Consider the following 24031-nt stretch of genomic DNA (forward strand, 5'->3'; position numbering starts at 1 on the left):
GCTGCCACCAGTGGCATCTAAGCCACTCAATTTCTGCTCTCTTGCCAAGGTAAGTCTAGCTTGAGCCAAGGCTACCTCCTCCCTCTCTATTTGGAGTTTGACAGCCCTCATCCTGGCCCTATGCTCTAGCTTTTGAGAAGCACTCATGCCTCTCTGTGATTCTCTTGAGGCACTAGAAATATGAGAGTCCCCTGAGGGGGATCTCACTCTTCTGTTGCCTGGGAGAATAACATGGTGGGTTCTGGGGAGGTGCTGGCCCTCTCCATTCCCCAGTAGGTCCAAGTTGGCCTGGTTAAGCCTGGCAACTTGGACCTGGCTACCCCTCTGATCCTGATTCTCTGGGTCCTCTACATCTGAGTCCTCCTCCTCTTCTTCCTCTTCTTCTTCCTCCTCTTGAGGGGTATCAGTTACAGGGGGGTTCACTCCTTCTCCTGATTCTAAGGGAGGTTCATTTCCCTTCTCTAAGTCATCCTGCTCTAGAATGGCTATCAGGATAGGACAGGTGGGACTTCTGCCCCTTTTTAACCCTCTTGATACGCACAAGGCAATCAAGTCCTTTCGGGTTAGTTTGTCATAGCTGAAAGTTGCCTGGGTAAGGTCAACTGTCACAGGAGTGGACCCTGAGGCTACTCCTGTGTCAGACATGACTCTAGTGTGGTGTAAGTGATGCACCTACCTACACTAAGTGTTTTCCTACTGTACCTTGCTAGTGAGTTGTAGTCAGGGTGTGCTACTCCCTTTAATCTACAACTACTAAGTTCAGTAGAACTTAATATGCTAAGCTTTTGATTTATATGTACCTAGAGGTACTTGATGTGATCTTTCAATTTGATAAAAGATTGCAATGGTAAAACAACAGCAAGCTCAAATCCGCACCGCTGCTCACCAATGTGAGAAGTTGGCCTGATAGGGGATGTTTCCAATTCTGGAACCACCTATTATCAGACCAAACAATCCCTTATGGTGTCAGGTTGTAAGTCAACCTTGTTAGACAAGCTATCCTAGGGGTAGCATGGACTAAGCAGCCTAAAGGCTTAACTTAAGAGGTCGTGTTAAGCGAGCTGTTTTACCACATACAATCCTGTAATATCAAATGAAAGGACACCACACAAGTATATATTATAAAAATATATGTGTTTATTACTAAAAACAATCCCCAGTATTCTTTATGAATAAAGGGGCACAAGCGTTAAATCAAAAGCACAGTTTAAACACACAAGTTGCACAATTATGGATGAGGGCGGGTGGCCACTCAAACCATATACTAAACAAGTGGTATAAGAGATACCAATCGAATAGTGGTTAGGCCTAGGGCCTAGGGAATCGCTGGGAGCAGTCAGGACAAGCAGTGCTGAAGTCGGGAGAGGCCCAAAGGGATTCGGGAGCGGTGCGGAAAGCGCACGCATGCACCAATGTTAACCAATGGTGCGTAAAAGTTACAAAGTTAAAGTTTAAGGACACTTCCGCTGAACCTAGAGGAACAAAACTTAAGACACACACCCTAGAGATGTGTACCAGTGTGGGAACACTGGCGGAGCAAAGTTACCTCACCCACAGGAAGCGGGTGCACAGGGTCGAAGTTGAGTCGGGTTTCGTCACGCAGGCTCTTGGTGCTTGAAGCTGAAAGGGCTGCAGGCGGGGTGAAAGAAAAGTGTCCGGTGGAGTCCAAGGGTGGACTCGAGTCGAAAAGTACCTGAAAGCAGAGGGGACAGAGTCTGGGTCACTCAGCAGTGACCAGGGTGGAACCAGGACGGAACCAGGCAATGTTGGGCGCAATCAGGTCGCTGTCGAGGTGCTTCTCTCCGCTGTCACGTGGGCTCTGGGGCATCTACGACGTCCAGGAGCAGGTCACGATCTGTCCCACACAGGCTCTCGCCGTCGGCGCTGTCGGCTTCAAGATTGGAGCAAACAACACTTGGCAAAAGCAATCCATGCGGAACCGGGAGATTGCTTCTCACTCGAACCAGGAGGGTCAGAGTGGGGGCTCCTTTTCAGGGGAGCTGGTGCAGATCTGGAGCAACCAGATTCACAAGTCGATTTCAAGTTTTCATCGGCACAGGGGCCACTAGCCGGCTGGCAAGTGACCGGGCCAACGCGTTGAGCCAAAAGTAGCAGAAGGGCCCCACGCAGCACTCGATGAGTGTACAGGGGTGAGCTTCGATGCAAGAGTGGCTCAGGGTTGGGGCTTCTCAAACCCCGGTGTACAGCTTCGAGGGTTACTCGTGGGCTGCACAGTCAGCGTCTCGTGGTCAATTCAAGATGGCGTGCCCCACGCTTCCGGTCGCCTCCACGGGTCTCAGCTCTGCAGGGACTGTGGATCGGGCTGTTGGAAAGCAGGCAGGCTTGATCTCGTCGATCTCTGTCGCTCGAGTTCCGGCGGGAACTGCAACAAAGTAGATGTCGATAGCTGGATGGTGCCTGTTTGCACAGGGTGGTCACTCCTTGACCACAAGGGAGATTCTTCGGGCTTCTATGTCGAGTAGGATGTCGAAGGGTCCAGAATTTCGTTTCTTATGTTTCTTCAGGATAATCTGCCGTGCATTGGCACTGCTCCCAGTCTTATACTAATTTTGGGGGCTGGATTACCTGCTAGGTCCCCTCCTATGGGTGGGACCCAGGAAGTGGGTGGATACACCCCCTTCCTTTGATCCAGGCCACCCTGGCACGAGGGCTGGAGTGCCCCAGAACCGGTTTGGCCGGATTATGCAAGGGGCAGCCTTGTGCTCCCCATGCAGTGTCTGGTTTCTTTCAAACCTCCCTGCTACCATCCACTATCTCCTGTCTGAGGGGGTGTAACACCTCCCTGCAACAGGAAACCCTTTGTCCAGGCCCCATTTGGCTGAGTTTCGGTCAGCTTCAGGGGGTCAGACTCTTGTCTGTGGCAGAGGCATCCATTTTGTGGATCTAAGGTCCTTTTAGAAATTAACCGCATTTAAGTAAAGTAACATGTCTTACCCCTCTAGAGGGGTGGAATGCTATCCCCGTCGCCAGAACTGGCGAGGGGATAGTATTCCAAATCGTATGACACCTTACACGACATGTTTTGATAAAGCCAAACCAGAGTTGCTATATAACCGCGAGGATTATAAGGCACTTAAGAGTATATGGTATGGCGTTATCCTGAAACAGCTTAGGGAGTTGTTCCCGACAGCTGCAGACAGGCTCAGCTCATGCTAGAGCTCCATCTCACATTAAACCACGCACTCTGCCTCCAGGATTGATGAGGCCTTCCATAGGAGTGGCTCACAGGTTTATATGTGTCCAGATATAGGTTTAGATATAGGTATACTATACCTGAGTAAGGGGTGATTACACCACCTTACCCCAGCTGAGTGATCAGCCAGTTGTGTCAATTTAAGAACCAGCCAGGGGTGGCAAAAGATATGCTGCAGCCCCTGGTAGGCCTTGGTGGCCCCTATGCCCTGGGCACCTATAGTGCATTATACAGGGGCTGACAAGGAGTCCATTTCCAATTGTGGTATGTACCTAGGGTACATGGAATCCATTTTACAGAGAGAGCAGATGGCCTGGGGCCCTGATTAGCAGGGAACCAGGTCAACTAAGTCAAAAAACGAGCTAAACACAGGCAAAAAATCTGGGGTAACCATAGTCAGGTAGCCACCTTCCTACAAACGGGGTCTGCGGGGAGCCTGCCGGGGGAACGGGGTCTGCCGGGGAGCCTGCCGGTGGAACGGGGTCTGCGGGGAGCCTGCCGGGGGAACGGGGTCTGTGGGGAGCCTGCCGGGGGAACGGGGTCTGCCGGGGAGCCTGCCGGGGGAACGGGGTCTGCGGTGGAGCCTGCCGGGGGAACGGGGTCTGCCGGGGAGCCTGCCGGGGGAACGGGGTCTGAGGGGGAGCCTGCCGGGGGAACGGGGTCTGCGGGGAGCCTTTCGGGGAAACGGGGTCTGCCGGGGAGCCTGCCGGGGGAATGAGGTCTGCCGGGGAGCCTGCCGGGGGAACGGGGTCTGCGGGGAGCCTGCCGGGGGAACGGGGTCTGCCGGGGAGCCTGCCGGGGGAACGGGGACTGGGGGGAGCCTGCCAGGGGAACGGGGTCTGCCCGGGAGCCTGCCAAAGCCATGGAGGAACCCCCCAAACTCTAAGCAGGGGGCTGGCAGGAGAGAGAGACAGGACATTTGCCACTTGATCGCCTCTGAATGACGCTCTTGCTGTAGTTGGGTCTGGGTTTCTTTTGGTTTTATATATGTTGAATGAATGTTGTATATCATTTTGCAGACATGTTTCTTGACGCTTGTGGTTGGCTGCTGAGCTTTTTGTAACTAGGGTTGCCACTTTTCAGGACAAAAATACCAGCTGTTTGTTGTTGTTTTAAGAGTCTGCAAAGGCCCAGGTATTATATCAGCTACAACACCGGCTGTATTCATTTGCAGCATGACTTTCAGCCATTGTTCACTTCAATTATTAGTCCGGGACCCTTAACGCAGCTCGAAGACACATTTAAAATTGCTTTATTTATATTTGCTGGTCAATGTATTTACAGATAGGGGTTAAAAATTCCGGATTTAGGGGAAGTTCCTTATTTTTGTACCGGCTTGGACATTAAAATCCCAGTAGTGCCGGTCGAAAACCGACGAGGTGACCACCCAAAGTGTAACCCCTTCCTGTGTGTTATTGTGCAGTGATGAACCCAAAGTGTAACCCCTTCCTGTGTGTCATTGTGCAGTGATGAACCCGAAGTGTAACCCCTTCCTGTGTGTCATTGTGCAGTGATGAACCCGAAGTGTAACCCCTTCCTGTGTGTCATTGTGCAGTGATGAACCCGAAGTGTAACCCCTTCCTGTGTGTCATCGTGCAGTGATGAACCCGAAGCGTAACCCCTTCCTGTGTGTCATCGTGCAGTGATGAACCCGAAGTGTAACCCCTTCCTGTGTGTCATTGTGCAGTGATGAACCCGAAGTGTAACCCCTTCCTGTGTGTCATTGTGCAGTGATGAACCCGAAGTGTAACCCCTTCCTGTGTGACATTGTGCAGTGATGAACCCGAAGTGTAACCCCTTCCTGTGTGTCATTGTGCAGTGATGAACCCGAAGTGTAACCCCTTCCTGTGTGTCATCGTGCAGTGATGAACCCGAAGCGTAACCCCTTCCTGTGTGTCATCGTGCAGTGATGAACCCGAAGTGTAACCCCTTCCTGTGTGTCATCGTGCAGTGATGAACCCGAAGTGTAACCCCTTCCTGTGTGTCATTGTGCAGTGATGAACCCGAAGTGTAACCCCTTCCTGTGTGTCATTGTGCAGTGATGAACCCGAAGTGTAACCCCTTCCTGTGTGTCATTGTGCAGTGATGAACCCGAAGTGTAACCCCTTCCTGTGTGTCATTGTGCAGTGATGAACCCGAAGTGTAACCCCTTCCTGTGTGTCATTGTGCAGTGATGAACCCGAAGTGTAACCTCTTCCTGTGTGTCATTGTGCAGTGATGAACCCGGAGTGTAACCCCTTCCTGTGTGTCATTGCGCAGTGATGAACCCGAAGTGTAACCCCTTCCTGTGTGTCATTGTGCAGTGATGAACCCGAAGTGTAACCCCTTCCTGTGTGTCATTGCGCAGTGATGAACCCGGAGTGTAACCCCTTCCTGTGTGTCATTGTGCAGTGATGAACCTGGAGTGTAACCCCTTCCTGTGTGTCATTGTGCAGTGATGAACCCGAAGTGTAACCCCTTCCTGTGTGTCATTGTGCAGTGATGAACCCGAAGTGTAACCCCTTCCTGTGTGTCATTGTGCAGTGATGAACCCGAAGTGTAACCCCTTCCTGTGTGTCATTGTGCAGTGATGAACCCGGAGTGTAACCTCTTCCTGTGTGTCATTGTGCAGTGATGAACCCGGAGTGTAACCCCTTCCTGTGTGTCATTGCGCAGTGATGAACCCGAAGTGTAACCCCTTCCTGTGTGTCATTGCGCAGTGATGAACCCGGAGTGTAACCCCTTCCTGTGTGTCATTGTGCAGTGATGAACCCGAAGTGTAACCCCTTCCTGTGTGTCATTGCGCAGTGATGAACCCGAAGTGTAACCCCTTCCTGTGTGTCATTGTGCAGTGATGAACCCGAAGTGTAACCCCTTCCTGTGTGTCATTGTGCAGTGATGAACCCGAAGTGTAACCCCTTCCTGTGTGTCATTGTGCAGTGATGAACCCGAAGTGTAACCCCTTCCTGTGTGTCATTGTGCAGTGATGAACCCGAAGTGTAACCCCTTCCTGTGTGTCATTGTGCAGTGATGAACCCGAAGTGTAACCCCTTCCTGTGTGTCATTGTGCAGTGATGAACCCGGAGTGTAACCCCTTCCTGTGTGTCATTGCGCAGTGATGAACCCGATGTGTAACCACTTCCTGTGTGTCATTGCGCAGTGATGAACCTGGAGTGTAACCCCTTCCTGTGTGTCATTGTGCAGTGATGAACCCAAAGTGTAACCCCTTCCTGTGTGTCATTGCGCAGTGATAAACCCGATGTGTAACGCCTTCCTGTGTCATTGTGCAGTGATGAACCCGAAGTGTAACCTTCTCCTGTGTGTCATTGTGCAGTGATGAACCCGAAGTGTAACCCCTTCCTGTGTGTCATTGTGCAGTGATGAACCCGAAGTGTAACGCCTTCCTGTGTGTCATTGTGCAGTGATGAACCCAAAGTGTAACCCCTTCCTGTGTGTCATTGTGCAGTGATGAACCCGGAGTGTAAACCCTTCCTGTGTGTCATTGTGAAGTGATGAACCCAAAGTGTAACCCCTTCCTGTGTGTCATTGTGAAGTGATGAACCCGATGTGTAACGCCTTCCTGTGTGTCATTGTGAAGTGATGAACCCGAAGTGTAACCCCTTCCTGTGTGTCATTGTGCAGTGATGAACCCGAAGTGTAACGCCTTCCTGTGTGTCATTGTGCAGTGATGAACCCAAAGTGTAACCCCTTCCTGTGTGTCATTGTGCAGTGATGAACCCAAAGTGTAACCCCTTCCTGTGTGTCATTGTGAAGTGATGAACCCAAAGTGTAACCCCTTCCTGTGTGTCATTGTGAAGTGATGAACCCGATGTGTAACGCCTTCCTGTGTGTCATTGTGCAGTGGTGAACCTGGAGTGTAACCCCTTCCTGTGTGTCATTGTGCAGTGATGAACCTGGAGTGTAACCCCTTCCTGTGTGTCATTGCGCAGTGATAAACCCGATGTGTAACGCCTTCCTGTGTCATTGTGCAGTGATGAACCCGAAGTGTAACCTTCTCCTGTGTGTCATTGTGCAGTGATGAACCCGAAGTGTAACCCCTTCCTGTGTGTCATTGTGCAGTGATGAACCCAAAGTGTAACGCCTTCCTGTGTGTCATTGTGCAGTGATGAACCCAAAGTGTAACCCCTTCCTGTGTGTCATTGTGCAGTGATGAACCCGGAGTGTAAACCCTTCCTGTGTGTCATTGTGAAGTGATGAACCCAAAGTGTAACCCCTTCCTGTGTGTCATTGTGAAGTGATGAACCCGATGTGTAACGCCTTCCTGTGTGTCATTGTGAAGTGATGAACCCGATGTGTAACGCCTTCCTGTGTGTCATTGTTAAGTGATGAACCCGATGTGTAACGCCTTCCTGTGTGTCATTGTGCAGTGATGAACCTGGAGTGTAACCCCTTCCTGTGTGTCATTGTGCAGTGATGAACCTGGAGTGTAACCCCTTCCTGTGTGTCATTGTGCAGTGATGAACCCGGAATGTAACCCCTTCCTGTGTGTCATTGTGCAGTGATGAAACCGAAGTGTAACCCCTTCCTGTGTGTCATTGTACAGTGATGAACCTGAAGAGTAACGCATTCCTGTGTGTCATTGTGCAGTGATGAACCTGGAGTGTAACCCCTTCCTGTGTGTCATTGTGCAGTGATGAACCTGGAGTGTAACCCCTTCCTGTGTGTCATTGTGCAGTGATGAACCTGGAGTGTAACCCCTTCCTGTGTGTCATTGTGCAGTGATGAACCCGGAGTGTAACCACTTCCTGTGTGTCATTGTGCAGTGATGAACCCAAAGTGTAACCCCTTCCTGTGTGTCATTGTGCAGTGATGAACCTGAAGTGTAACCCCTTCCTGTGCGTCATTGTGCAGTGATGAACCTGGAGTGTAACCTCCTCCTGTGTGTCATTGTGCAGTCATGAACCTGAAGTGTAACCCCTTCCTGTGTGTCATTGTGCAGTGATGAACCCGGAGTGTAACCCCTTCCTGTGTGTCATTGTGCAGTGATGAACCCGGAGTGTAACCCCTTCCTGTGTGTCATTGTGCAGTGATGAACCAAAGTGTAACCCCTTCCTGTGTGTCATTGTGCAGTGATGTACCCGGAGTGTAACCCCTTCCTGTGTGTCATTGTGCAGTGATTAACCCGAAGTGTAACCCCTTCCTGTGTGTCATTGTGCAGTGATGAACCCGATGTGTAACCCCTTCCTGTGTGTCATTGTGCAGTGATGAACCCGATGTGTAACCCCTTCCTGTGTGTCATTGTGCAGTGATGAACCCAGAGTGTAACCCCTTCCTGTGTGTCATTGTGCAGTGATGAACCCGAAGTGTAACCCCTTCCTGTGTGTCATTGTGCAGTGATGAACCCGGAGTGTAACCTCCCCCTGTGTGTCATTGTGCAGTGATGAACCGAAGTGTAACCCCTTCCTGTGTGTCATTGTGCAGTGATGAACCCGAAGTGTAACCCCTTCCTGTGTGTCATTGTGCAGCGATGAACCCGGAGTGTAACCCCTTCCTGTGTGTCATTGTGCAGTGATGACCCCGAAGTGTAACACCTTCCTGTGTGTCATTGTGCAGTGATGACCCCGAAGTGTAACACCTTCCTGTGTGTCATTGTGCAGTGATGAACCCGAAGTGTAACACCTTCCTGTGTGTCATTGTGCAGTGATGAACCCGAAGTGTAACACCTTCCTGTGTGTCATTGTGCGGTGATGAACCCGGAGTGTAACCCCTTTCTGTGTGTCATTGTGCAGTGATTAACCAAAGTGTAACCCCTTCCTGTGTGTCATTGTGCAGTGATGAACCAGAAGTGTAACCCCTTCCTGTGTGTCATTGTGCAGTGATTAACCCGAAGTGTAACCCCTTTCTGTGTGTCATTGTGCAGTGATGAACCCGAAGTGTAACCCCTTTCTGTGTGTTATTGTGCAGTGATGAACCCGATGTGTAACCCCTTCCTGTGTGTCATTGTGCAGTCATGAACCCGAAGTGTAACCTTCTCCTGTGTGTTATTGTGCCGTGATGAACCCGGAGTGTAAACCCTTCCTGTGTGTCATTGTGCAGTGATGAACTCGAAGTGTAACCCCTTCCTGTGTGTCATTGTGCAGTCATGAACCCAAAGTGTAACCCCTTCCTGTGTGTCATTGTGCAGTGATGAACCCGAAGTGTAACCCCTTCCTGTGTGTCATTGTGCAGTGATGAACCCGATGTGTAACCCCTTCCTGTGTGTCATTGTGCAGTCATGAACCCGAAGTGTAACCCCTTCCTGTGTGTCATTGTGCAGTGATAAACCCGGAGTGTAACCCCTTCCTGTGTGTCATTGTGCAGTCATGAACCCGAAGTGTAACCCCTTCCTGTGTGTCATTGTGCAGTGATGAACCCGGAGTGTAAACTCTTCCTGTGTGTCATTGTGCAGTGATGAACCCGAAGTGTAACCCCTTCCTGTGAGTCATTATGCAGTGATGAACCCGAAGTATAACCCCTTCCTGTGTGTCATTGTGCAGTGATGAACACGAAGTGTAACCTCCTCCTGTGTGTCATTGTGCAGTAATGAACCTGGAGTGTAAACCCTTCCTGTGTGTCATTGTGCAGTGATGAACCCGAAGTGTAACCCCTTCCTGTGAGTCATTATGCAGTGATGAACCTGAAGTGTAACCCCTTCCTGTGTGTCATTGTGCAGTCATGAACCCCAAGTGTAACCTCCTCCTGTGTGTCATTGTGCAGTGATGAACCCGGAGTGTAACCCCTTCCTGTGTGTCATTGTGCAGTGATGAACCCGAAGTGTAACCCCTTCCTGTGTGTCATTGTGCAGTCATGAACCCGAAGTGTAACCCCTTCCTGTGTGTCATTGTGCAGTCATGAACCCGAAGTGTAACCTCCTCCTGCGTGTCATTGTGCAGTGATGAACCCGGAGTGTAACCTCCTCCTGTGTGTCATTGTGCAGTGATGAACCCGAAGTGTAACCCCTTCCTGTGTGTCATTGTGCAGTGATGAACCCGGAGTGTAACCCCTTCCTGTGTGTCATTGTGCAGTGATGAACCCGAATTGTAACCCCTTCCTGTGTGTCATTGTGCAGTGATGAACCCGAAGTGTAACCCCTTCCTGTGTGTCATTGTGCAGTGATGAACCCGGAGTGTAACCCCTTCCTGTGTGTCATTGTGCAGTCATGAACCCGAAGTGTAACCCCTACCTGTGTGTCATTGTGCAGTGATGAACCGAAGTGTAACCCCTTCCTGTGTGTCATTGTGCAGTCATTAACCCGAAGTGTAACCCCTTCCTGTGTGTCATAGTGCAGTCATGAACCGAAGTGTACCCCATTCCTGTGTGTCATTGTGCAGTGATGAACCCGAAGTGTAACCCCTTCCTGTGTGTCATTGTGCAGTGATGAACCCGAAGTGTAACCCCTTCCTGTGTGTCATTGTGCAGTGATAAACCACAGTGTAACCGCTTCCTGTGTGTCATTGTGCAGTCATGAACCCGAAATGTAACTGTTGGACCCGGCCTCATGGCGTGGTCCTACCCCTCCCGCATGGCGGGCCCAGGACGACATCGGCCCTCCACCCAGCATCGGGCAGCCCTTTTGCCCGACACTGCACTCCCCAACATTGTTGGTCCGGTCACCATCCCAAACCCCCACTACCGGCCTGGCTCCATCATGGGCCCCTCAGGACCTAAGCACGAGGCCGCGCCCGACTCCATCTTGGGCCCACCACATCCCGACCACGTGGCCTCGGCCCCGGCCCAGGTCCAGCGAAGCCCAGACATTGAGGCACCAAGATCCACCCAGGTGGTCGAGTGGCCACTCGACAGATCCCCGAGAAAAGGGAGTTTCGATGGCCCTCCAGCCGTCCCCGGACGCCTGGTTTCGATCGCCCTCCGGCCTCCCTGGGCGCTGGCTCCACCCCCCTGCTGGGGGTCTGGACACAATCATCCCATTCCCGGCCCCTCTGACCCCCAGGCGCGAGGGTCCGGACATCAAAGGACTCCAGTCCTATATCTGGGCCAGCCCCGGAGTAGGACGCCAGTTGTATCCTGGACTGGAAGCCCTGCTGACGCTGTCACGGCCAACACCAGAAGAACTCATTGCCAGTAACCTGAAGAGACCCTGAGAGCCTGCTGGCGCTGCCGCGGCCCACCTTTGCTGTACCATCCTAGGAGCCTGCTGGTGCTGCCGCGGCTGAACCACCTGAGAGCCTGCTGGCGCTGCCGCGGCTGAACCATCTTGAGAGCCTGCTGGCGCTGCCGCGGCTGAACCACCTGAGAGCCTGCTGGCGCTGCCGCGGCTGAACTATCTTGCGAGCCTGCTGGCGCTGCCGCGGCTGAACTATCTTGAGAGCCTGCTGGCGCTGCCGCGGCCTCCTCTCCGTTAAGACCACCTGTCGAGTCCTGCTGGCGCTGCCGCGGCTCGACCTCTCGGAACCCCCGTCTCGAGGATTGAGAGCTGTGCGCAGGGTATCCCTTCCTGTATCCATACCGAGACTGTCCCGCTACCCTGTCCCTTTTACGAGACTCTACAGATCCCTCGATCTGCCTGTATATACCGCTGAGACCCAGCAACCTTTATTCTTGACAAAGCCTAAGAACTTAACCTCTTGTGTGGTGTCCGTTTGTAGTGTTGTGGTTACCCTGCTGTCCGATCCTAGGAGAGGACCCTCACCCAGGAGGCCTCTCGATAACGCTCGGCTACTTCTCGACGGAGGGGTGGACCTAGGGGTGGTCAGTCAGACATCTTCTGCCTCCCCCGGGATCGCCTTTCTAACATTGGTGGCAAGCGATGGGATCCGAGCCGACGCAGATCGTACAGAGGGTGATTCACTCACTACCGAGAAAAACACACTACGACCATGACTACGCAAGAGACAAGACCGACTACGGAATTCTAGAAAGAAAAAATGGAAGATTACAGTCACAAAGAATTAAAACAATTCTGCAAAAATCTGGGCATCGCTACCACAGGGCTAAGCACCAAGGAAGACTTTAAATCAGCCCTACAAGCATGGGTGGATGCCGATGAGACACCACCCCGGAATGAAGACAGCCCGGGCCCGAGCGGACGCCCGGAGACCGACACGACCCCAGCGGGGGAGAGACCCGCCAATCCAGGCACGAGCCCCCACGAAGACGCCCGAGAGCGAGAGAGGAACCGGCTCCACGAGTTGGAGCTCGCCCGACTCCGGTTGGAGAACTACAGCTGGAGGAAAGGAAAATCGCACTCGAGCAACTACGGCTAGAAGGAGACCTGGAAGAGAAGAGAAGACAAAGAGACCTCGATGAAAAGAGACTCATGCTCGAGCATGAGCGCAGCCTAAAAGAACTAGAACTCAAGGCCAAAACGAATGATGCCAATGCCTCCGGGGGCAAGACCTCGCCCCTGCCTTCGGACACAAAGGTGCACATACCCAAGGATGTCGTCAAGGAATATTACAAGAACGACGACATCCAACAGTGGTTCAAAGCCTACGAGGTCGCCATGACCGCCCATCGAGTACCCCTCAGGGACTGGGGCGTCGGCCTGTGGGGGAAGTTCGTCAATGAGGGGAGAGACGCCCTGCTAGAGCTCCCCGACGCCGAGATGACGTCGTACGAGCACATGAAAACCGCTCTCCTCACTCGCTATAGACTCACCCCCGAGATGTACCGGCAGCGATTCCGAGACTGTAAAAAAATCCCCGGTACCACTTGGGTGGAATACGTGAACTTTCACAGCAGAGCCTTCGAGGGGTGGATCAAAGGCAGCAAGGTCACCACCTACCAGCAGTTGGTCGACCTCATTATATGGGAACATCTGTCCAACAACTGCTTCATCGAACTCCGGCAGCACCTCCTCGACAGCAAACTGACTGAGCCCCGAAAACTCGCTGTCGAGGCGGATAGATGGGTGAGCACCCGAGTCCCCCGGAGTCCGATGGGAGACTACGGCCGGGGATCCCCGGGGATCCACTGACCACGGGGCGGCGGAGGAGGCCAGAGCAGGGGATGAGACACCCCCACGGGGTCCTCCCCTACCTCCACTTCACCAGCCCTGGGCCGAAGGGGGGTTCCCCTAGCCCGAATGTGACGTGCCACAGATGCCAGCGACAGGGTCACTACGCGAATGACCCCCTCTGCCCGATGAACCAGCGACCCGGCACCACCGGTCCTCCCAACCGCCAGATCGCGGCCGCCGCCCTGGGGGAAGAAAGAGGCGAGGAAGACGACAACGACCACGAACAGGCCGAGTGGGAGCCCGCCGCCATGATCTTGGCATGCCTGGGTGATCGGGACATGGTCCCCCGAGACCCAATTCCAGGCAACACCCAGAAATATCGCCAATGGGTCACCATCAACGGCCGCCGGGCCGAAGCCCTCCGAGACACTGGAGCCAGCGTAACAGCGGTCCGACGCCACTTGGTGACCCCAGAGCAAATTCTCCGCAATATCATGTGCCCGGTGCGGACGGCGGACAACTCCGAGAGTTTGTGCCAGATGGCCCGCATCCCCTTCGAATGGGGAGGGGTGTCGGGTATGCTGAAGGTGACCGTCCGGGACTATGCCCCCGTGGACTGCCTCCTCGGGAACGACCTGGAAAGTTCCCCCTGGGCCAGCGTCGGGCGGAGAGAGCATCTGGGGATGCTAGGCCTTCCAGAGTGGGTCTGTGCGACCACCCGCTCCATGTCCGCCCGAGCCTTCGCCCCACCGGAGGATGCTCCGACCGAGGAACCAGAGTGGCCCGCACCGCCACCGGCCGCTGTCCCCGAGGACGCCGACCCTGAACCTGGCCCCCAGGGGCCCAACCATGAAGACCTCACAGAGCTCGGCCACCTTCCAGAACTAGCTCAATGGCGCCAAGAAGGTGGCCCCACCCGCGAACAATTCCGGCAGGAACAGAAAACCTGTCCCTCCCTTGAGGGAATCCGACAACAAGCCGCCACTCAAGCCGCGGGAGGCCCCTCGGGGTCCCACTGGGTCTATTGGGACCACGACCTTCTCTACAGCGAGCAGAAAGTTGCCGAACTAGGGGCCAGCCGAGTACTGGTCGTTCCCCTCCGTTTCAGAGACTTCCTCTTGAACTTGGCCCACGACGTGCCCCTCGCCGGGCACCTGGGGCAGGATAAAACTTACAGCCGCCTGGTGACCCATTTTTACTGGCCGAAGATGCGCAACGATGTGCACAACCACTGCCGATCCTGTCCAACGTGTCAAGCCAGCGGGAAGAGCGGGGGAAAAGTCAAGGCCCCACTCCAGCCCTTTCCTGTGGTCACCACCCCCTTCGAGAGAGTGGGGATCGACATCGTGGGGCCCTTGGACCCCGCACCTCTCAGGGGCACCGCTTCATCCTCGTTCTGGTGGACCATGCCACCCGCTATCCTGAAGCCATCCCCTTCCGAACCATCACGGCCCCAGTAGTAGGCCGAGCCCTGATGGGGATCTTCTCCAGAGTCGGCTTCCCCCGAGAAGTCGTGAGTGATCGGGGTACAAACTTTATCTCCAAGCATATGCGATCCCTGTGGCAACAGTGCGGGGTCACATACAAGTTCACCACCCCGTATCACCCCCAAGGAAATGGACTTGTAGAACGGTTTAACCGAACACTGAAGGGGATGATCAAAGGCTTAAACGAGCCACTACGACGCAGATGGGACGTCCTGCTGCCCTGCCTCCTGTTTGCGTATCGAGAGGTACCCCAGAAGTCCCTGGGGTTCAGCCCCTTCGAACTATTGTATGGGCACCCGGTCCGAGGCCCCCTCAGCCTGGTCAAAGAAGGCTGGGAGACGGCTGTCCGGGGTGCCCCACCAGATGTCTACCAGTACCTCCTGACACTCCGCAACCAGACTCGGAAGTTCCGGGAACTTGCCGAGGCCAACCTCGAGGCCAGTCAGGAGGAGATGAAACGCTGGTATGACCAGAACGCCTCATCCATCGAATTCGAGCCGGGCCAGCAAGTCTGGGTCATGTCCCCGGTTGAACCTTGCGCCCTCCAGGACAAATGGACGGGGCCCTTCAAAGTGGTGGAGCGCAAGAGCCCCGTCACTTACCTGGTGGACCTGGAATCCCCCCGGAACCCCCTCCGGGTTCTGCACGCTAACCGGCTCAAGCCACACTTCGCCCGCACTGAACTAAGTCTGCTGCTAGCGACCGATGACGGAGCTGAAGACGACTCCGAACCCGTACCAGATCTCATGAGCATCACCGAGAAAGACGGCTCCATCGAAGGGGTCACACTCTCCTCTACCCTGACCCCAGAACAGCACCAAGACTGCCGGGAGCTGCTGGGGCAATTTGCAGACCTATTTTCCCTCACCCCTGGAGTCACCCGGTGGTGTGTCCACGATGTGGACACCGGAGACAACCCGCCTGTAAGACACCGAGCTTTCCGAGTGCCCGACCGTGTTCGGGCCTGCATTCAATCCGAAGTGGCCAAGATGCTAGCTCTGGGGGTAGTCGAACCCTCCGACAGTCCCTGGGCCAGTCCTGTTGTCCTGGTCCCTAAAGCCACCGTCCCTGGCACCCCCCCGGAGCTCCGGTTCTGTGTTGACTACCGGGGGCTGAATGCAGTCACCCGGACCGACGCCCATCCCATCCCCCGGGCGGATGAACTGATCGATCGCCTGGGGGCCGCCAAATATCTCAGCATCTTCGACCTCACGGCGGGGTATTGGCAGATCGGCCTCACCCCTGGTGCACAAGAGCGATCGGCCTTCTCGACCCCTGATGGCCACTACCACTTCAAAGTGATGCCCTTCGGCATGAAAAACGCCCCAGCCACCTTCCAGAGACTCGTGAACCGGGTACTGGCCGGACTAGAAGAATTCAGTGCCGCCTATCTAGACGACATTGCGGTGTACAGCCGCCACTGGGGTGAGCACCTGACCCACCTCCGGGAGGTCCTGTCGGCCCTCCGACGGGCTGGACTAACAATAAAGGCCAGCAAGTGCCAGATCGGCCAAGGGTCCGTGACGTATCTGGGACACCAAGTGGGGAGCGGCCTGGTGGCTCCCCTCCAGCCAAAGATTGACGCCATCCGGGCCTGGGAGCCCCCGATCACCCAAACAGCCGTCCGAGCCTTCCTGGGGCTCACAGGATACTATCGGCGCTTCATAAAAGACTATGGAAGCATTGTGGGGCCCCTAACAGAACTGACCTCCAAGAGGCTACCCCAGAAGGTGAGCTGGACCCCAGAGTGCCAAACAGCCTTCGAGGCTCTAAAGACTGCCATGTGCACCGCCCCTGTGCTCCAGGCCCCCGACTACAGCCGAGAGTTTGTGGTCCAAACCGACGCCTCGGAGCACGGCATTGGGGCGGTCCTCTCACAAGTGAACCCTGAGGGAATCGACCTTCCCGTTGCCTTCATCAGCCGGCGGGTGCTGGCCAGAGAACAGCGCTGGAGCACCATCGAGAGGGAAGCCTTCGCCGTCGTGTGGGCACTAAAGAAGCTCCGGCCCTACCTCTTCGGCACCCACTTCCGGGTCCAGACCGACCACCGGCCCCTGCGGTGGTTGATGCAGATGCGGGGAGAAAACCCGAAACTGTTGCGATGGTCCATCTCCCTGCAAGGGATGGACTTCACGGTGGAGCATCGCCCCGGCAACGACCACGCCAATGCTGACGGCCTGTCCCGATTCTTCCGCCTCGGCGAGGAGAATCCCCAAGAAGATGGGTGACTTTCCCCTGCCTTCAGCTGGGGGGGATGTGTGTTGGACCCGGCCTCATGGCGTGGTCCTACCCCTCCCGCATGGCGGGCCCAGGACGACATCGGCCCTCCACCCAGCATCGGGCAGCCCTTTTGCCCGACACTGCACGCCCCAACATTGTTGGTCCGGTCACCATCCCGGACCCCCACTACCGGCCTGGCTCCATCATGGGCCCCTCACGACCTAAGCACGAGGCCGCGCCCGACTCCATCTTGGGCCCACCACGTCCCGACCACGTGGCCTCGGCCCCGGCCCAGGTCCCGCGAAGCCCAGACATTGAGGCACCAAGATCCACCCAGGTGGTCGAGTGGCCACTCGACAGATCCCGGAGAAAAGGGAGTTTCGATGGCCCTCCAGCCGTCCCTGGACGCCTGGTTTCGATCGCCCTCCGGCCTCCCTGGGCGCTGGCTCCACCCCCCTGCTGGGGGTCTGGACACCATCATCCCGGCCCCTCTGACCCCCAGGCGCGAGGGTCCAGACATCAAAGGACTCCAGTCCTATATCTGGGCCAGCCCCGGAGTAGGACGCTAGTTGTATCCTGGACTGGAAGCCCTGCTGACGCTGTCACGGCCGACACCAGAAGAACTCATTGCCAGTAACCTGAAGAGACCCTGAGAGCCTGATGGCGCTGCCACGGCCCACCTTTGCTGTACCATCCTAGGAGCCTGCTGGCGCTGCCGCGGCTGAACCACCTGAGAGCCTGCTGGCGCTGCCGCGGCTGAACCACCTGAGAGCCTGCTGGCGCTGCCGCGGCTGAACCATCTTGAGAGCCTGCTGGCGCTGCCGCGGCTGAACCACCTGAGAGCCTGCTGGCGCTGCCGCGGCTGAACTATCTTGCGAGCCTGCTGGCGCTGCCGCGGCTGAACCATCTTGAGAGCCTGCTGGCGCTGCCGCGGCTGAACCATCTTGAGAGCCTGCTCGCGCTGCCACGGCCTCCTCTCCGTTAAGACCACCTGTCGAGTCCTGCTGGCGCTGCCGCGGCTCGACCTCTCGGAACCCCCGGCTCGAGGATTGAGAGCTGTGCGCAGGGTATCCCTTCCTGTATCCACACCGAGACTGTCCCGCTACCCTGTCCCTTTTACGAGACTCTACAGATCCCTCGTTCTGCCTGTATATACCGCTGAGACCCAGCAACCTTTATTCTTGATAAAGCCTAAGAACTTAACCTCTTGTGTGGTGTCCGTTTGTAGTGTTGTGGTTACCCTGCTGCCCGATCCTAGGAGAGGACCCTCACCCAGGAGGCCTCTCGATAACGCTCAGCTACTTCTTGACGCAGGGGTGGACCTAGGGGTGGTCAGTCAGACATCTTCTGCCTCCCCCGGGATCGCCTTTCTAACAGTAACCCCTTCCTGTGTGTCATTGTGCAGTCATGAACCCGAAGTGTAACCTCCTCCTGTGTGTCATTGTGCAGTGATGAACCCGGAGTGTAACCCCTTCTTGTGTGTCATTGTGCAGTGATGAACCCGAAGTGTAACCCCTTCCTGTGTGTCATTGTGCAGTGATGAACCCGAAGTGTAACCCCTTCCTGTGTGTCATTGTACAGTGATGAATCCGAAGTGTAACCCCTTCCTGTATGTCATTGTGCAGGCATGAACCCGAAGTGTAACCTCCTCCTGTGTGTCATTGTGCAGTGATGAACCCGGAGTGTAACCCCTTCCTGTGTGTCATTGTGCAGTGATGAACCCGGACCGGTTGCAGTGCGTGGACGTCCCCATCCTGAGTCACGCCGACTGTGAGAAGTCCTACCTTCTGACCAGCACCATGGTGTGTGCCGGCTACTTCGAGGGAGGCAAGGACGCCTGCCAGGTAACTGAGTGGTGGCCACCATCCTGGCCAAACCGGTCAAGGACGGGTCCGAGCTCCACGCGGGGCCAACACTAAGGACCGCCTTCAAATGAGCACTCATCCAACAGCAGAAGGTCCACCGTGGGTCCGGTAATGGGGACAGACTCCAGTGTGTGATGAGCCATGGAGGGGGGGGGATAGACAACGGCAGATGTTGGAGTCCAGTCTGTGACAGGACCGGGGGTGTAAGCAGCCAGGGAAGGGGCAGTCCAGTCTGTGAGGGACCCAGGAGAAGGGGGGGTCTAGACATAGGGGGGAGTTAGAATTCAGAACGTGACAAGGATGAGGGGGACAGACAACAGGGGACGTTAATGTCCAGTCTGTGACGGACCCAGGAGAAGGGGGGAGTTAGAATTCAGAATGTGAATAGGATGGGGGGGGACAGACAACAGGGGACGTTAATGTCCAGTCTGTGATGGGGCCGAGGGCGTTATAGACGAAGGGGGAGTTAAAATCTGGTCTGTGACAGAGTCGAGGGGCGTACACCAAGGGGAGTTAGGGTCCCATCTGTGACTGGGTCAGGGAGGGATGGACAACAGGGGGAGTTGGACAGAGTCCAGTCAGTGATGGGTCCGGGGGTATAGACAAAGGAGGAGTTAGCGTGCAGTCTGCGACTGAACCCAGGGAGGCGTATGGGCAATGGTGGAGTTAGAGTCCAGTCTGTGACTGAGCTAGAAGTGTCCACAGCGAGGGAAGTTAGAGTCCAGTCTATGACAGAGTCTGGGGGTATAGACCATTTGGGGAGTAACAGTCCCGTCTGTGACAAGGTCCGGAGGGTAACCTTTGGAGCAAACCATATCCAATAAATTTCTCTATCAATTCCAGAAAAAAATTCAAACACAACCTCAAACAAGTCCCTGAAAGACTAATAGCAGCTATAAGGCCAACAACGGTCACCTGAAAATGGACCTCCTCTTTTACTCTATACGCCCTGGAAAATGGAGAGACGCCTTCCTTCTCCGCATGCATGTCACAAAGTCACCAACAATTCCTCATGGAATAAACTCCCAACTGTCCCTTCCAAAGCTTTAGGGGGATATCTCCATGGCTCACGCCAGAACAGGGAACATACGAATCCAAGCCTCCAGCCAACACCCCGCCATCTTTGAAGGACACTTCCCGTCGCCTCTTGCCTCACTAACATGAGATGTTTCTACCATCAACCGTCCCCTCTTACCGCCATCTTTGACAGTCAGGGGCAGATTTACAACCCCCTGGCGCCATTTTTGAGTCACTTTTAACTTGAAAAAAGTGACGCAAAAGTGTCGCAAGGGGCTTGTAAATCTGCACCTCAGTCCCTAACTCACCTCCCCCAGGACTCCGCGACCACTCATGCCACCGCTGCCCCCCTCACACCACACCAGCGTCCAAGGGGTGTCAATCCATCCAACATCTCACACACCTTACACTTGATCACCCGGCCAGGCTGCACCTCGACCTGCGTACCAGAACTGAGCGCACCAGCCCGGCTTCAGTCCTCACACTCCTCTTCCCCTCTCAACCTCCACTCTCCTCACTCAACTCTCTGAACCCAAACTAACCACCCATTCCGCCCAACGTGATGACTCTGCCCCTTCTCCTCCTCTGTGAAACACCGGTCCACCCTGGACTCGACGCCCCATATCCACCCGTCCCCTTCCAACCAAACCACCTCTTCCTCCTCTGCTGACCGCCTGCCCACCTCAAGACCCTCCGCTGTCCACAGCGCCCCTAAGCAGAGAGCCGCCTTGAAACTCAACCGGCGCTTGAGTTTAAAAGAACACAAACTTGACTCCCTAACCATAGACCTCTCTCAAATCTACAATCTAGTCTTGTGAACATGATTATGTCCCAATCCTACACCCCCCTTAGAACAGGGGACCGCTCTCCCCTAAACAGGTCTCCTACGACAACCAACTCTCCATCGTGTCCACTTTACGCCTGAGCCGACGACCCCCCAGGCTCCCGAGCCCTCCAGCCCCTATCCCCCGTGAAAGCAGAACCCCTCAGCCAGTCCTGCCGACCTCAAACCTCCCTCTAGAATCTCTGTGATCCTGGGCACAAACGGGTTCCCCTGATTCCGGGCATCACCCAGACCACCCGCCCAGCACCCCACTAACCAGGCTCTACTCTCCATGACCACTCGCCCCAGCTCTCTATCCGGCATGCTCACTAACTGCCGATCAGCAGTGAGACACGTCACCGAACTAGCCAAAATGATACTGGAGGACGACATTGACATTTCATTTCGGACTAAAAGCTGGCTCAACGAACACTCCACCCAACTACTGACTGACTTCATCACGCATCACTCCCTAAATAACTTCAATGGCATTTTTCTTGGTGACTTTAACCTGCACTGGTACGATGACGCTGATACCACAGTCCGTAGCTTAACCAACTATCTTGATACCAATGGAGCCGATTCACAGAATTAACTTAAGACAGACTTAAGTTAGGATTTTGTCTTAAGTCTGTCTTAAGTCTGTCTTAAGTCTGTCTTAAGTCTGTCTTAATTCTGTCTTCAGTCTGTCTTAAGTCTGTCTTAAGTCTGTCTTAAGTCTGTCTTAATTCTGTCTTCAGTCTGTCTTAAGTCTGTCTTAAGTCTGTCTTAAGTCTGTCTTAATTCTGTCTTAAGTCTGTCTTAAGTCTGTCTTAAGTCTGTCTTAAGTCTGTCTTAATTCTGTCTTCAGTCTGTCTTAAGTCTGTCTTAAGTCTGTCTTAAGTCTGTCTTAATTCTGTATTAAGTCTGTCTTAAGTCTGTCTTAAGTCTGTCTTAAGTCTGTCTTAAGTCTGTCTTCAGTCTGTCTTAAGTTTGTCTTAAGACAAACTCCTAACTTTACTTATACTAAATGTCTTCTGTAAATACCACAAGTAGTAAGTTTAGGATTTTGTCTTTAGTTAGTTCTGTGAATCGGCCCCATTCGTAGCAGCAGCGCAAGCTTCTCTCACACCCAGAACAGGTACAGCGCTGGGAGCAGCAGTGCAACCTTATGTCAGACCCAGAACAAATTCAAATTCAGAAATGTAGCTATTCTGGGTCTGAGAGACGCTTGCACTGCTGCTCTCAGCGCTGTATCCGTCTGGGTCCTACATCACATTTACACTCGAATCCGTTTTTTTCTTAGATAAGTGCACACAAAAGGGAAAGTACCTACATGCCCTGGGTGGGGTATACTATGAATAGATAAGAAACAGGAAGGAAGAATGACATGAGTAGACGGGCTGTGGATGGAGAGGCTAGGTCAGGCAGAGTCAGGCACTCGGAGTCATGGTACTTGTTATGACTGGGGGCGGTAGGATAAGAGCTGCTGGGGGAATAATGGTCACAGCTTGTTTTGGTGGATGATTCTTCTTTTCTTTCTCTTCTGGTGCAGGGTGACTCTGGAGGGCCGCTGGTCTGTGGGGGTGAACTCCATGGCATCGTGTCCTGGGGCTACGGCTGTGCAGAGAGAAACTATCCAGGGGTCTACACCAAGGTCTGCGCCTTGCTGCCCTGGATACACAGTACTCTGGCATCAAATTAAACCCAGAACCATAAGAGGCCGGCCAAAGCAAAGACCACTCTTGTGCCAATCCATAGAATCGAACACCACTTGAGGCCGGCCGACCTGAAGACCACTCTTGTGCAAATCCATAGAATAGAACACCACTTGAGGCCGGCCGACCTGAAGACCACTCTTGTGCAAATCCATAGAATAGAACACCACTTGAGGCCGGCCGACCTGAAGATCACTCTTGTGCAAATCCATAGAATAGAACACCACTTGAGGCTGGCCGAAGCAAATACCACTCCTGTGCCAACCCATTGAATCGATCACCTCTAGAGGCCGGCCGAAGTGAAGACCACTTTGGTGCCAATCCATGGAATCGAACACCTCTAGAGGCCGGCCGAAGCGAAGACCACTCCTGTGTCAATCCATAGAATCGAACACCTCTACAGGCCGGCCTAAGCGAAGACCACTCCTTTGCCAACGCATGGAATCCAACACCTCTAGAGGCTGGCCAAAGCGAAGACCACTCCTGTGCCAATCCATAGAATTGAACACATCTACAGGTCGGCCGAAGCGAAGACCACTACGGTGTCGACGCATGGAATCCAACACCTCTAAAAGCCGGCCGAAGCGAAGACCACTCCTGTGCCAATTCATAGAATTGAACACCTCTAGAGGCTGGCCGAAGCAAAGACCACTATGGTGCCGATGCATCAAATCCAACACCTCTAGAGGCCGGCCGAAAGCGAAGACCACTCCTGTGCCAATCCATGAAATCCAACACCTCTAGAGGCCGGCCGAAGTGAAGACCACTCCAGGGCCAATCCATGAAATCCAACACCTCTAGAGGCCGGCCGAAAGCGAAGACCACTCCTGTGCCAATCCATGAAATCCAACACCTCTAGAGGCCGGCCGAAGTGAAGACCACTCCTGTGCCAACCCAGAGAATCGATCACCTCGAGAGGCCGGCCAAAGCGAAGACTTCTTCGGTGCCAATCCATGGAATCAAACACCTCTAGAGGCCGGCCGAAGCGAAGACCACTTCGGTGCCAATCCATGGAATCCAACACCTCTAGGTGCCGGCCGAAGCGAAGACCACTCCTGTGCCAACCCATAGAATCAATCACCTCTAGAGGCGGCCGAAGCGAAGACCACTTCAGTGCCAATACATAGAATCGAACAGCTCTCGAAATCATCTGACTGGACTCTTTTCAGCTAAGATGTGGCTACTGCACACCAGCACAATAAAAGATTTGGTAACATCAGAACATTTTGTTTCATGATTTTATTGAGGGAGGAAGTGATATTGGATGTCTGGTGTCACTGTGCTGTCCAGACCGTAGGCTCCGGGCCACAGTCAGATCCATGGGGGTCTAGGGCTCCTCTCAGGCTCCACGGCGCCCACTGAAGCGTGTGGGTTCAGGTCACCTGGTGTGGGCAGTCAGAAGGGTTTAATCTTGAAACAGGCAATATCACACAGAAGAGTGTTTTCAAGGCTCTTGTGAATGTATGAACCTAGGCTCTAATCCTAGATGGACAGGAAGAAAGTTCTAAGCTTTTGAGGCATGGTTGCAGTGTTTGCATCCTGTTTAGTTTTGGAATTTCCCTCCTATTTTGCCTCAAAGACGTTCATTTTCTGAGGGTTGTGAGCTCGAACAGTTCATACTGACTCTTGCAGAGTTGTGTGGCACAGCAGCACATAAACACAAACACCTGGGGCATGCTTTAGATTTTGGGGGACGGGTCGCTCCATCAAACAGTGATGAATAACCCGTCCATCGGAATATAAATCCCATTATATCCTAAGGAATTTATGTTTCGACAGACGGGATATCCCTCACCAATGTGACAGACTA

The 24031-nt window shown here is 54.1% G+C and overlaps 1 protein-coding gene across 1 annotated transcript in view; it reads left to right on the top strand.

The window, feature by feature from the left end:
* LOC144767923 (serine protease 1-like) overlaps positions 1–23443 on the top strand; it is a 74242-nt gene extending 50799 nt beyond the window's left edge. The window contains exons 4-5 of the mRNA XM_078651262.1: positions 18533–18663; positions 22059–23443. Of these exons, the coding sequence (XP_078507388.1) occupies positions 18533–18663; positions 22059–22208 (281 nt within the window). The 3' untranslated portion in view covers positions 22209–23443. The remainder of the gene's footprint in view (positions 1–18532; positions 18664–22058) is intronic.
* The last annotated feature ends 588 nt before the right edge of the window (positions 23444–24031 follow it).

This window comes from Lissotriton helveticus, chromosome 7, assembly GCF_964261635.1.
Source record: "Lissotriton helveticus chromosome 7, aLisHel1.1, whole genome shotgun sequence".
Lineage (NCBI taxonomy): Eukaryota > Metazoa > Chordata > Amphibia > Caudata > Salamandridae > Lissotriton > Lissotriton helveticus.